The sequence below is a fragment of the Chionomys nivalis genome, chromosome 13, assembly GCF_950005125.1.
Source record: "Chionomys nivalis chromosome 13, mChiNiv1.1, whole genome shotgun sequence".
In the NCBI taxonomy this organism is placed as follows: domain Eukaryota; kingdom Metazoa; phylum Chordata; class Mammalia; order Rodentia; family Cricetidae; genus Chionomys; species Chionomys nivalis.
In genome coordinates, this window is record NC_080098.1 from 41,532,406 (window position 1) to 41,547,119 (window position 14,714).

The 14,714-nt window shown below is 44.8% G+C and overlaps 1 protein-coding gene across 1 annotated transcript; it reads left to right on the plus strand.

Moving 5' to 3' along the window:
* The first annotated feature begins 12,454 nt into the window (after window positions 1–12,454).
* LOC130885977 (rRNA 2'-O-methyltransferase fibrillarin-like) lies at window positions 12,455–13,546 on the plus strand. Its single transcript, XM_057787846.1, has one exon. The coding sequence runs from the start codon at window positions 12,512–12,514 to the stop codon at window positions 13,493–13,495; it is 984 nt and encodes a 327-aa protein (XP_057643829.1). The 5' UTR covers window positions 12,455–12,511; the 3' UTR covers window positions 13,496–13,546.
* Window positions 13,547–14,714: the final 1,168 nt, after the last annotated feature.

The window sequence follows — 14,714 nt, forward strand, 5'->3', positions numbered from 1 at the left end:
GACTAGTATTGTAGATTGCTGGTCTGAGAGCCTGGGGTCTTTGTATCTCCCAGTTTTTTGATACCTTGACAAAGACCAGCCCACACCTGTTGAGACCAATCAAAGGGCAGCAAGTATTCCTGTTCAACAAACCCAGAGAATTTAAGTCATATCCTTGCCTACACACGCCCCCATGATCGCTTAGAGTTCAATAGTGTGGTGAGGACCTGGAACTCATATAAATCCTGGCAGGATTATCAGAAAGTTGTGGCAAGTCCTTATAGCTTCTAGAAGCCTTAGCTGGTTTTCCGGAGTGGATGTGAATATTTAAATAAAGATAAACTTCTTGTCAAACAGTTGGCATGGGTGTTCTATATACCATTTCTAGGGCTTGAGATATATAGCTCAGTGTACTGAAGCTTAGATGCTTAAAGCTCCGAGTTCAATGCGTAAGAATAACAACAAAACAGCCAATTAAGTACTTTACCCAACATTATTATTTTAGCTTTTAAAAACTAAAGGATAGGGGGCTGGAGAGATGGCTCAGAGGTTAAGAGCACTGACTGCTCTTCCAGAGGTCCTGAATTTAATTCCTAGCAACCATATGATAACTCACAACCATCTATGATGAAATCTGGTGACCTCTTCTGGTGTGCAGGCATACATGCAGGCAGAATGTTGTATACATAATAAATAAATCTTTAAAAAAAACTAAACTAATGGATAGAAGTTAGAGCTAGTCTTGCAAGGGTCTTGAATTTGGTTTTCATCGCCCACATCTGGTGCCTCACAACTAGCAGCAACTCCAGCTTTAGGGGATCTCAAGCCTTTTTCTTGCCTCTGAGGGTACCCACATAAGCGTGCTCATACATACAGAGAGAGGGTACCCACATATGCATGCTCATACATACTGATAGAGGGACACACGCACACATAAATAAACAAAACAAAAATTTATAAAAATAAGCTTAAAACGCCCTAAAGGATAGAACCATCTGCTCAAGAGAACTTGGGGGCGGGGAATGGGGCAGGAATTGAAAATAAACCACAACACAATGATATGCTCATTATAGAAACACTCTCAAGGATTTATAAACCAGTAATTTTTAGAAAATCTCATCCAGAGGGAAATGGGCACAATCCAGTGGTGTCTGTGGCAGGAAATGTTCTCTCTCTGCAATAACCAAAGGGTTATGAATAGGAAGAGCTGTATCCATGCTTATCAGATTGGCACAAGTTCAAAGGAATGCTGGGACCCAGCCTGGGTGCAGCCTGGCACTGGATGCTCCTGCATACTAGATGTGTGGTGGGGAGAACAGAACACTGGCAACTTCGTAGGTGGCTGCTCTGAATGTAGCTCTCTATTTTTCGAACTTATTAATTTAGGGGCTTGTTTTTTTAAGTTATTATGTAAAATAACGGGATCAGGATCATATATATATATTGGATTTTTGAGACAGGGTTTCTCCGTAGCTTTTTTTTGGTTCCTGTCCTGGAACTAGCTCTTGTAGACCAGGCTGGCCTCCAACTCACAGAGATCCGCCTGCCTCTGCCTCCCGAGTGCTGGGATTAAAGGCGTGCGCCACCACCGCCCAGCTTCAGGATCATATTTTTGACATAACTTTATTTTTGTTGATGCTCATTCCCCACTCCCGTGTTCCCTGCCTCTCCCATCCATGTTCCCACTCCACTTTCATGACCTATGTCCTCTATTACCCATCTTTAATTGCTCCCTCATTTTCTTAAGACCCCCCATTTCCCTTTCACGGTCTTTTTCCAGTTTCATGACCTATATTAACCCTTCATACACATATATGCATATGTGCATATATAGAAAAGAAAATCTCGGACCCACGTGAGAGAAAGAATATGGTATTGTTTTTCTGAATCTGGGTTACTTTGTCTAACATAGTAATTTCTAGTTCCATTCATTTCCCTGTCCCAATCTTATATTTCTTTATGGCTGAATAAAATTCCATTATGTATACATGCCACATTTTCTTTATGTGTCTGATAATGGGCACCTAAAGGCTGGACCCATTTCCTGGCACTAAACATGGATATGGGCAAGTAGCTCTGTAGTAGGGGTTAGTTCTTAGTGATATGCCCAAGGACAGATAGCTGGGTCATATTGTTGTTCTGATTCTGGATTTCAAGAAACCTCCGTACTGAGATTCAGACTCCCCCCATTAAGTTTATTGTTTCCTGTGCTCTCACAGTCGAAGCTTTCCTTTGAGTATCTTCTGTAGTACTGGCATGGTTGTTGTGGTATATACTCTTGATCAGAAGTTCGGGGCTTGGGATACATTATCCTGCTTGGCCCACGCTTTCCTGGCGTTTATGGGTGTTGATGAGAGATCCGATGTTACTGATGGACTCGTCTTTGCTGCAAGTTGTCATTTTCTCTTACATCCTTTATCATCATTTCTTTGCTTTATATTTTTTACATTTGAATATGAATATCATAGAGAGGTTTTTTAGTCATATATTTGGGGGTGCTAAATGCCTCTTGTATTTGGATGTTGTGGTGCCTGAATGAGAACTGTTCCCCCACAGGCTCGCATATTTGGAACATTGGGTCCCCAGTGGGTGCCCCTGGGGAATTTATGAACCTCTTACAAAGTGCAGCCTTCCTGGAGGAGTCATGTCACTGGAGGCAGGCTTTCAGAGTTCACAGCCTTGACCCACTTCAATTTCTTCTCTCTGCTTCCTTCATGTGGGTGGACATGTGATCCCTCGGTACCCTGTCCTGGCTGTCTGCCAACTTGCCTTTCAAGTCACTATGACCTTTCCCTGTGGAACCATAAGCCAAAACAAACGGTCTTCCTTAAGTTGCCTTTGGCTATGGTGTTTTCCTGCAGAAATAAAGCATAACTAATAGAGATGACCATTTATAAATTTGAAAATTTTCTGCTATAATTTTATTAAATATGTCGGGCAGTGGTGGTGCACTTGGGAGGCAGAGGCAGGCGGATCTCTGTGAGTTTGAGGCCAGCCTGGTCTACAAGAGCTAGTTCCAGGACAGGCTCCAAAGTTACAGAGAAACCCTGTCTTGAAAAAACAAAAAACCTCAGTGGCTGAAGAATTTTTTGTGTTTTGGAGTCATGTCGCCTTGCTATTTCAGATTCATGGTGTTTCAGTGAGAAAACTTGCATCTCTGTCAGTTTAGACATTGTTTTGATCTTATTTGGAGATCTCATTAAGACACCTGCTGTTGAAGGGCTTAATCTCAAGTCCCTTTGGGGGAGTTTTGCTTTTGAAGAAGTTTCACATGCGCCTCTAGAGAGTTTGTGGTAGTGGGGCTGCTGCGGCGGTGGTGGCAGCGGCGGCGGCGGCAGCAGCGGCGGCGGCGGCAGCAGCAGCGACCTCTTGGTCTGCCTTCTGTAGAATGCACTGCCTTGTGTCAAGTTCCCTCTGCTGATATTTGAGAGGCAAAGGCATAGCCTTCTTGCCTCCCCCAGACAGAGCAGACCCACACAGGCAGTGGTAAAGCTTGGGAGTTCAAGGTCAGCCTAGGGCAATCATTTCTGAAAGTGTGGCCTTTGGTCTTCAGCGGCACAGTACTGTGCTACTTAAAAAAAAAAAAAAAAATCTCCAGTCCACACCCATTTTTGTATCAAGGAAGCAGATACTCCAGGCTGGAAAGATAACAATCTTGGCCATGCTAGAACAAGATATTTGGTTAAACTGTTGCCTACGTTGACTGAAATGGTGAAAAGATATAAAATAAAGAAGGGTGTATATTAATCTGCGATAGCTGTTCAAGATGCTTTAGAATTATCTTATTGATCTATTTTTTCATGTTTCGAGAGAGCTCTGGCTCTTTTAGAATTCTGTCTGTAGAACTCACAGAGATTCACCTGCCTCTGCCTCCCGAGGACTGGGATTAAAGGTTTGAGCCGGTATGCCTGGAAATGCTCTAGAGTTGTTAAGAAGGAGGCAAATTCATCAACTAACCAGACCAACTAACTAACTATAACTGACTAGATAACTATAAAAAGGACACTGAACAAGACTTTGACTAGCAAAAGATTCTCAGATTTTTTTTTTCCTCTTTCCCACCCCGAACTCAGGCCCCTCTGCCCACAGGCTCAGCGCGGCCAGCGCGTGGCTACCAGACCAGAAATGACTCCGCCCCAACTCTACGCCGGCTTCCCAAACTCTCCCTCTGTAGTTCTTTCTTCCTTCTCATATTCACACCAAAGCAGCTGCATCTGAGTGGGAATTACTCCCTGTGCTGGCGGAGCCCAAGCGTTCATGATTTATCTTGGGAAACTGAAGCCTTTCCTCATGTCAGGACCTCTGATCTTGGAGGCCCCTAATCTGCGGGGCGGGACCTAAAGCAATGGCACGCTAAGCCACCTACAGAGCTCTTCAAATCCTTTAAGGCACCTCCCTCCCTGCCTCAAGACACTGACTTCCCTGTCCTCTCCTGCATTTTAGTTCAGATAATCCTAAAGATTAGAATAATAAATCTTGGAACAACATACTTGGATTTCTGTCCTAATCACCTAGACTTTGATTGAATTGTGTTCTAGACCTTTGAACGTTATCTGCTGAACTGGGGAATATAAACGTCATGTAGTATATTAGTTTGCTTCTGTGTTGCTGAGTTAGAACATCCTGACCAAAGCAACTAGGGGAGAAAGGTTTGTTTGGCATGGAGTCCATCGCTGAGAGAAGCAGCCCAGGGGAAGGAGAGGCTGGAGAAACACTGGTCATTGCCCTGCTCAGGCTGCTTCTTTATACAGCCCAGGACCATTTGCCCAGGACTGGCACTGCCCACAGCGGACTGGGTCCTCCCGCATCAATCATTAACCAATAAAATATCCTACAGACACGCCCACTGGCTTCTGATGGAAGCAGTTCCTCAGTCAAGGTTCCCTTCTCCCAGATGACTGGTTTTGGGGGTTGACAAAACTTAACTAGCATGAGGGGCTAATTTCAAAAATGAAGGAGACACCCAATTTATTTCAACTTCTAGCCTGAAATAAATAGATTCACAGGTTGCTGATTTGACAGACTTCAGTTACTCCAAAAAGAGGAGTAATACTTAATTAGAAAAGGGATTTGACTAAAATTGGGACTTCTTGTCTTTTTTTCCTTGGGATCCCAGACTCAGCAGGTGGCCACAGCCAGGCACTACCAACCAGCTGCCCTATTGCCCTCTTAGCTGCTTGCCTCTTTTCCTCTCATCTCCCACCAGATGCAGTTATTCAGTCCTGATCATGTCCTTTCTGGATGATGAAATCATCTTTCTTCTTCTGGGTTTTTTTCTTCAGTCCCTTTTCTTATGCCCTATGTATGTCATCTGGAAATTCTAACGTCCTCTGTGACGATAAGGCTGACTGACATCCAGGCAGGCATGTGAAGCAATGTATTAGGTCTCCAAACAGTCGCCACAGTGTGGTCCAGGAAGTCTTGTGTGGGCTCTCAGCTTACTTCCTTAGTTTCACCGCCAGTAAAAAGAGGTGATTTTTATTCCTCAAAGCACCCCTTTGAATCTAAGATCTTGATCTTGAGCACAAAGTTGTGTTTATTGACAGGAACGCATTCTAAGAAATTTGTTGTCAGTCAATAGTATCACCATGCAAACATCACAGAGTTCAAGTACAACATCACAAGTTTCATATACAAAGATAGCAACAGAATCACTAGGTGATAAATCTTAAGGGGTGTCTATTGAGACAGTTGAGATGGAACCTCTGGGGTACTGTGCAAGTATCAAACACTGTTAAAACACTGGCAAAACACACTAAAATCACCATCATTGTTAGCCGTAAATGCTTACTCTCAGCACTCTTTCTGATGTTTGTCTTCCTGAATTTAAGGGAGGGAGTGCTCCTAAGGCCGTCTGACCCCTACTTAGCAGCTGTTGGACTCTGCCTGCTGCCATGGCTACTTTGAGCTAAAGGGCCACATGATCCTTACCAACATCAGCTACCTGGACCACTCTGCAGGCATCTTGGAACCATAATGAAAGTTATCAGTCATGGCAACGGATTGCCCCAGTCCCCAAAGGCACATCCTCGGCCACGGCTGTTTGAAACAGTTTGTATCAGACTTTCCTAGATGACCCTGCAACCCTTTCTGCCTATACCAGAGGGGCCCGAGAGGCATTTTTCCTCATAGCCTGGAAGAAAGACTACTGTATTTGATGATGATAAAAAGGCAAGGCTTGTGATTGGTCAAAAATAAAAGGCTATGTAATTAATTGGATCAGAACAGAAACTTCAATGGCTATAATTGATGCTAACAGGTAAACTGTGATTTGCCCAAACAAGTAGCTATAATTGGTCCAGATATCCCTTTGTGAGCTATAGTCGAGCTCAGTGAGCTGGCTGGGAGACACTCTTTCACACTGCCTCCGCTGGTATTGCAACACTAGACCCAATCAATAAAGGGCTTCTCTCAAGTGACCACTTCTGGCACACATTTGTAGTGAGGGCTGAGTTGGTAACAGAGAGAGCCCGCAGAGTGAAGGCAGGAGGAGTGCCTGTGGGCGTCTTGCAGAAGAGCAAGGAACCCAATGTCTGACAGCTGAAGAAGCAATTGAACAGTTAGGATGGAGCCAAGGAAGAAGGAAAGTGGAAAAGTAGAGAGAAGCCAAGGGAGGGCAGAGAGCTGAGCGTGAAGGTAAGGGGTTATAAAGAGAAGTTGCAGGCCCTGGCTGTCAGAAGTGAGGTTCGAGAGAACTGTAAAGTCGTTGAGGATTAGGGTCTCAGACCCTGGCCACCCAAGACCTGCACAGTAACTGCAGCTCTAAGAGAAACAAGTTGCCAGAGAAGAGCTGTTGAACTTGTTTTTGTCTCCCCAGCAATTCTATCTGGGCAGAGCAACAGACTCCCAGTCCGCTGCCTGGTGACACTGCCACTCAGGTGGCCCATCACCGATGGAGAGAACTTTATATGGTGGCATGGATGTAGGCATATGCACACAAACCTTTGAAGGGACTGGAAGTTTCCACTGGAATGTCAAGAAATATAATTTTAACAAAAAAGATTTTAGCTGGAAATTGTTGGACATGTGCTTTCTATCAAGTCTATAAAAGCCAATCCACCACTAACCTCAACTGTGTCTTGACTTTAAACTCCTATCATCTTAAATGTGGTGGGCACCAGAGTGCAAAGAATCGGATCCCAGCCTCTACCTGTTTCTCTCCAGTCAGACTTCAGCCTTTCTGGAAATTGCTCAAGGTCACACACCCAGTGAGCAGCCGACTAGATTTTAGGCCTTGTTCATGACATAATCCTACCTGAAGTTCAACACTAGGTTTCTGTTTTGACTTCTTTGAACACAAAGGAAACACAGGACAACCTTTTTGAGATGCAGTGTACCTCTCCAACAGATTCAGACGGCGTCTTCTGCGATGACCCACGTCCACCTCAGGCACTTTTCTCCTCCCTTCCCTTTCTCTTGGCTATTCTGGATTAGGCCCTTCTGTTGCTTTTGTCGATCCCCATTCGGGGTCTTCCTGCCTTCTAGACTGCAACAGTGAAACACGGGCCACAATCCAGTAGTCCGCCACTGTAAAGGACCGCCGCTTAGGTTTGCCCCGGAGTCCTAGTTCATGAGCATTCTACACCCTAACCTCACTCAGCGTCCTCACAGTCACCCAGTTACAGAGACGGAGCACACATCACTCCTCAGATATGCAGCGGAAAAAAGCAGGTTCTGAAAGCGAAAATGACTTATCTGAAGTCTTTCAGTGGGGTAGATCCAGACCAAAAACTTAAATTCTTATTCAAATTTACTTATCCCTCCACCACCTCATGGAAATTCCCTATAATACCTGCATGGAAATACAGGACTCTCACTAACTGTCCTTGTGTATTTAATTTTCAAGCTTATAAACTCTAAACCTTCTGAGCACCCCTCCCCCGACCTGCCCGACGTGATAAAGTTTGGACAGTTTGGCCAAACAGTGCCTTAAACTCGAGTCTCCACTGAAGCAGCTGGCAGAATACAGACTTCCTGACGGGTCTGTCTTGATTGCCAAGTGTCCCTCCTCCAACTGGCTCCGAAAGGAAGTCTGTCCCTCGGAGGTTGCAGTAGGAAGGTGGCGAGAAGAATAATGTGTCCTTCCTGAGGTCTTGTTCTTGTCCATTACACCCGGCTTAATGGGCTGGAGGAGGCTGTGGGGGAGTCAGGGATGTGTCCAGGTCTAACTACAGGAATTCAAGTAACCCACACCACTCTGACTCATGGGCAAGAGAAGGCTAGAGGGGGGAGGGGGAGAGGGAGAGAAAGGTTTGTAAGAGGCCAACACTGTGGTGCGAACCGTTCTGATTTTTGGACAACTCTGCTGATTCAGGAAACTTTGGATGAATTTGGCTCTTTTTCCTTTTCAAGATCTGACAGGTGTTTGAGAGGGTCGTTCCCCGGAACGGTTTTCTCTCAACTTGTGACCACAAAATAACTTTCTTTAAAGAAATCCAAGAAAATTCTTGCCCCAGAGTCCCAAAGTTTAGAAATCAACAACACACTGAGAAAGTGTGCCATATCTTCACCAATAGTGCCTTACTATCAAATTCTTGTGGACAGCCAAGAGGAATGGCAATGGCTTACATTGTGTTGTGGGGTCTCCAGGATACCACCAGCCACCAACTCTACCTGGCACTGGACTTTTTGTTAATAACCTGTGGTTTCTAGGAGGAGAATTATCCCCCATGCAGGGGAACTCCAATTAAACTCATTACAAATGTGTTTAGGAAGCTTATAAAAGAGTATGTTCCTATACATTTTTTCCTTAAACATCCTTAATGTTAGTAACTTTTACTCCTACCCCAAGAGTGGTATATCCTGGCCATACGGTAAATGTATTTCTGGCTTTTTGAGGAACCTCTGTAATTGAGCCTCTGTAGCTTTTTTGTTTGTTTGTTTTTAACTCCTGGTATTAGGTGGAACTTCCCTGTTGACAAATTAGGATGTGGAACTGTGGAGGGGAAGATGATCATATGTGACTGGAAAGAAATTTGAAGCGATTAAACTTTTACCCCACTCCAAGCTAAGAGTCCACTTTCTATCGTGTTGTGGGTACTAGGAAGACACGTGAGCACAGAAGGCGTTTGTAATGTCAGAACAGTGGACAGATGCTCAGCGTGCCTTTTTAAATGTAGGCTGAGTTTTCAGGTCTCAAAAGAGTGGCCAAAGAGTGTGAGATTACACCCGCCTTCTGACAGACTGCATTTCAGGAGAGGCACTCTGAGTCTACTGGGACCCGAATGCTTCATAAGGAGCAGTGGGCATGCGTATCTTTCTTTCGTGGGGCAGAGATGAGCTCTACTCAGAGGGTGCAGGCAAACTTTCCATTCCTGAAGGTGATATGGCTTTTTCCAGTGTTGTTTGCTCTCTTCACAAGACAGTCGAAGCAGCAGCCACTGCCTGTGCCATGGCACACAGATGTGCTAGAGTCTGCGGGGATTGTACTCCTCAACGGTGCATAGTTATGAGCTTAAGTTTTTAATGAATGGGATTAGGATGAGTACAACTTTATCCTATCTTGTCTTCGTGTTTACAGAAAGTCCTCCGCTCAACTCCCATTTATTAGAACGGGTCTCCTAGAGAGGCTCCTGGATGTCTCGCCCTCATCACAACCTGCAGGACCTTCTATGGGCTGCAGTCTCTGCCTCATTTCCTTGTTTTGGAGACAGTTTCACCCTGTGGTTCAAGCTATGGGAAGTCACAGTAATTCTCCTGCCTCATTCCCCAGAGTACTGGGACTACAGGCATGAGCAACCACGTGGCTGGTAATCCTGTATTGTTTTTAGCTCTGGTATCTCAGACTCCCTGTGGCCTGACTTGCCTCCATCCCAGCGTTTGTCTGCTAGTGCCTCTCTGCACCACAGAGCACAGCAGTGTCCCCTACTTCTACTTTCTACCTCTTAGGTGCTTTATGCTCATCCTGGGCTTCACTTAATTTGCCTGTGTTCTAGTTAGGGTTTGGATTGCTGACCAAAGCAACTCTGGGAAGAAAGGCTTTGCTTCATATTACAGCTGTCAGGTCGTACACCATCACTAAGGGAAGTTAGGGCAGGAGTTGATACAGAGGCCGTGAAAGAGTGATGCCTTCTTGCTTGCTCCCCATGGCTTGCTCAGATGTCTTTCTTCTAGCACTCGGGATGGCATTCTCAGAGATGACGCTGCCCGCAGTGAACCAAGCCTCCCACCACATTCATCAGTTAAGAAAGTGCACCACAGGCTTGTCTACAGACAAATATGATACGGCCATTTTCTCAACTCAGGGGCCCTCTCCCCTGAAATGTCAACTAGCCAACACAGCATATAAATCTAAACCAAACTTTTATTCTTTAACAGTTCTGCTTTTGAATGACTTGGCATCTCTCACTGCTTAAAGCAGCGAAAATCTTAAGATGATGTAGTCTAATGTGCTTATATTTTCAGATGTGTGGATGTTCTGTGGGCAGGTGAATATGAGAAATATGATTATTAAAGAGCTAAGTATGTTGCTGGGTGGTGGTGGCGCATGGCTTTAGTTCCGGCACTCAAGAGACAGAGGCAGGCAGATCTCTGAGTTCCAGGCCAGCCTTGTCTACAGAGCAAGATCCAGGATAGCCAGAGCAACAAAAAGAAATCCTGTCTCAAAAAACAAAAACAAAAAGCTAAATAAGTGTAATTACTTTGGGGATTTATTAGTATTTTTTTTTTCTTAAAGGTTTATTTATTATATACAGTGTTCTGCCTGCATACCAGAAGGGGGCACAAGATCTCATTACAGAGTGTTGTGAGCCAGCATGTGGTTGCTGGGAATTGAACTCAGGAACTTTGGAAGAGCAGGAAATGCTCTTAGAAAGTTAAAGTTAGAAAGTTAAACTCATAAAATTGTGACCCAACAATCCCAGTATTTACCCATGAAAATTGTAAAGCATGTTTACACAAAGTTTGAGTAAGAATGTTCATACCAGTTTTACCCACAGTAGAACAAGTGTAAATAAAACAAATGCCTAGCATCAGGAGAATGAGTAAACAAATTGTCATATGTATTTGTCATATGTGTCATAAGTGATCACCATGTAAACTTCAGTGACTGCATTTGTTTCATGCTTTCGATGTTTTTCCTTAAGAATCAGCAACATTGAGATAATCAAGGATGTTTGAACCTAAGTTGCATCCTAAATAACATTAAATAATTATTGTTGGCTTTGTAAGTGATGGTGATGTTGTAGTTACGGAAGAAAATGGAGAAACACAAGGCTATTTAGAGGAGAGAGCAAAAGGAAATGAAGGGGGAGAAGGATGAAAAATACTGACATCTTGATCAGGGAAGACACAGAAGAACCATTATACAATGCACCTACTTTGGATAAGTTTGAAAATCTTCATTTAAAAGTGGTTTATTGTAAGGAATGAGGAGTTAGCTCAGTGGCTGAAGGCAGCTGGGCTGCCAGTTTGATGTCCTGAGTTTGAATTCCCAGCATCCATGGGAAATGCCAGGTATGGCTGCATGGTTGTAGCTCCAGGATTGGGAGACAGTGGCAAGCAGATCTCAGGAGTCCACTGGCCAGTCAGAGAGCCTAGGTGAAATAAGAGCTCCCGGTTCTGTGGGACAAGATTTTTGCTACAATATTATGCGGTAAACTTTTGTTTTCTTGAGGTTAGTCATTTTGAGCCAGGCAATGAGTCATTGGAAATGGATTCTAAATGTTTACATAAAACATCACAAGTCACTGGGCCAGGCTACGGTCAGTCAGAGACTAAAGGTGTAAGGATTTTTGCCTTTACTTTTATCTCTACAATATTGTTTTTTTGTTCATTTTTGTTTTTTAAGTATAGAAGTATGTGGTGTGATCAAGCACTGGAGAGGCTCCGTAGAAGGATGTGAGCTTGAGGCCAAACTCAGATATCTGGGGAGAGCATATCAACAAGTATATTAGAAAATATTTAGTCTTTGTCCCTGCTCCTAATACAAAGGTCCAAAAGCCCTCTGGATTGCCCGACTGACAGGTATGTCTTCTATTTGCTAATGAGAAGACACAATGGCTCTTCAAAATCGGTGCTAGTTGCCACAACAATTAAGGCGTGATTATCAGAAACTAGATGCCGTTTGCTGCCATCTTCTAAGGAGGGGATGGTACTTGAGATCTAATTCAATCCCCAATGGCACATTTAATTGATGATGTAAAATGCCTTAGACAGCAGGTATAGGGAGCTTCAGAGGTGGTGAATTCTCAGGATACTGAGGAAAGCGTGCACACACAAAAGATATTGAAGTTTGCATCTACCCACCTTGTGTCCTGACCTAAACATCCTTTCATTTGGCTGCTCCTCTGTTGCATCTTTTATAATAACCAATAAATGTGAATAAAGTGTCTACTTGAGTCCTCGAGTTATTTAAGGAAAGCATTGGCACTGTTGAGAACATTGTAGGAACCCTAAGTTTATTATTGCTTGATCAGAAATACAGGTGGTCCTTTTGGTCTTGGGACTAGCAACAAACCTTTAGTCTGGAGCCTGAGACTCGTGGAGTGAGGGAAGCTGCTGATTGCCGGAGCCGCGCGACCAGAACGCAGTGATGAAGCCAGGTTTCAGCCCCCGTGGGGGTGGCTTTGGTGGCAGAGGAGGCTTTGGTGGTGACAGAGGTGGTAGAGGAGGACGAGGCGGACGAGGAGGCTTTGGCGGAGGTCGAGGAGGCTTTGGTGGAGGCCGAGGTCGAGGTGGAGGTGGAGGCTTCAGGGGACGAGGAGGTGGAGGAGGAGGTGGACGAGGTGGAGGCTTCCAGTCTGGGGGCGGCCGGGGTCGAGGTGGTGGCCGGGGAGGCAAGAGAGGAAACCAGTCAGGGAAGAATGTGATGGTGGAACCACATCGGCATGAAGGCGTCTTTATCTGTCTCGGAAAGGAGGATGCCCTTGTCACAAAAAATCTGGTCCCTGGAGAGTCTGTGTATGGGGAGAAGAGAGTCTCTATTTCAGAGGGAGATGACAAAATTGAATATCGAGCCTGGAACCCCTTCCGTTTCAAGCTGGCAGCAGCAATCCTGGGTGGCGTAGACCAGATCCACATCAAGCCAGGGGCCAAGGTGCTCTACCTTGGGGCAGCCTCAGGCACCACCGTCTCTCACGTCTCTGACATCGTTGGCCCGGATGGTCTGGTCTATGCAGTTGAGTTCTCCCACCGTTCTGGCCGTGACCTCATCAACTTGGCCAAGAAGAGGACCAACATTATTCCTGTGATTGAAGATGCCCGACACCCACACAAATACCGCATGCTTATCGCCATGGTGGATGTGATCTTTGCCGATGTGGCACAGCCAGACCAAACCCGCATTGTGGCCCTGAATGCCCACACCTTTCTGAGGAATGGAGGACACTTTGTGATTTCCATTAAGGCGAACTGCATTGACTCTACAGCCTCAGCAGAAGCTGTGTTTGCCTCTGAAGTGAAGAAGATGCAGCAGGAGAATATGAAGCCCCAGGAGCAGCTGACACTTGAGCCCTACGAACGGGACCACGCTGTGGTTGTAGGTGTGTACAGGCCACCTCCCAAGGTGAAGAACTGAAACTCGGAGCTGTCTGGATTCGAAGAAATGTGTGTTGCTACTGTTGCACGTGTTGTTTTTTTTTTTTTTTCTATTAAAAGACTCATCTGTCAAAAAAAAAAAACTTTAGTCTGTAAGATCTGGAAAACAAACAAACAAACAAACAAGGGGATAAAAGCTAAGTTGGTGTTTGCTGACTCCCGTACCCCTCTCAACTCGGGAGACCTTTACATCAGGACTGCATGGCGGAGAGCTCAGAAAGTACCCATTCGATTCTTGCTGTCCAGGGGTTGGCACTGGTCGTCTCTTAGTTCTTTGTCTTTGTTGGAGCCAAGTCCATGTTTTCTCTGGGCCACGCAATGAGGGCTGAAAGAGAACATAAGCGAGGACAGTGTGTGTGGTGGGGGGTGCAGGGCAGACACAACGACGGTCTTAGTCTCTGGAACCTGGAAATGCTCTTACAGAACAACTATTTTTGCAAGAGCGATTAAGATAAGGATTTTTAGATGGATGGAGGGATTACTCTGGATTATCTCTGATGCAACCACATATATCCTTGAGGAAGCTGAGGGACATTTTCCTACCGAAGACTGGAGAAGTGTAAGCAATGCAGGCTGTTCTAATGCTCATTTTCGCTAACAGTGTGCGTCCCCTCCTACATGTCTATCCTAACAGTGTGTGTCCCCTCCTACATGTCTATCCTACTAGGTATGGAATGATGTCTCCCTGTGCTTTTAAGTTGAAATTAGATGTCTATCAGTGACGTTGATTTTTTATACACTTGTTGGTCATCTATATATTCTCTCTCTCTCTCTCTCTCTCTCTCTCTCTCTCTCTCTCTCTCTCTCTGTCTCTCTCTCAAACACAAGGTATCTGAATGTAGCCCAGGCTAGCCTCAAATGCAACAATCCTTTGCCTCAGCTTCTTAAGTGCTGGCATTACAGCTGTGCACCGTATCTTCTTTTGAGAAATATCTATTTAGTTCCTTTATCCATTCCTTTGGCTTTTAATAATATGTTCCTCATTTCTTGCTGAACCCTCACTGGAAGCACCTGTAACATCCATGTTTAGCAACAATCAGGCAAACAACATTTGTCCATAATGTAGCTCACATTTTTTTCTAGTCTCTGCGCATTTTTCAGTTCCACGGACTTGACTTTTGTATTTGTTACAGTTGCACCTTGCTTTCTATTAAAGTTCATGTTACTTTCCTATAACAAATTACCTCAGACTTAGTGAT

What these genes read in the sequence shown, in the direction of transcription:
- LOC130885977 (XM_057787846.1), top strand. Translation starts at nt 12,512, where the DNA reads ATGAAGCCAGGTTTCAGCCCCCGTGGGGGTGGCTTTGGTGGCAGAGGA.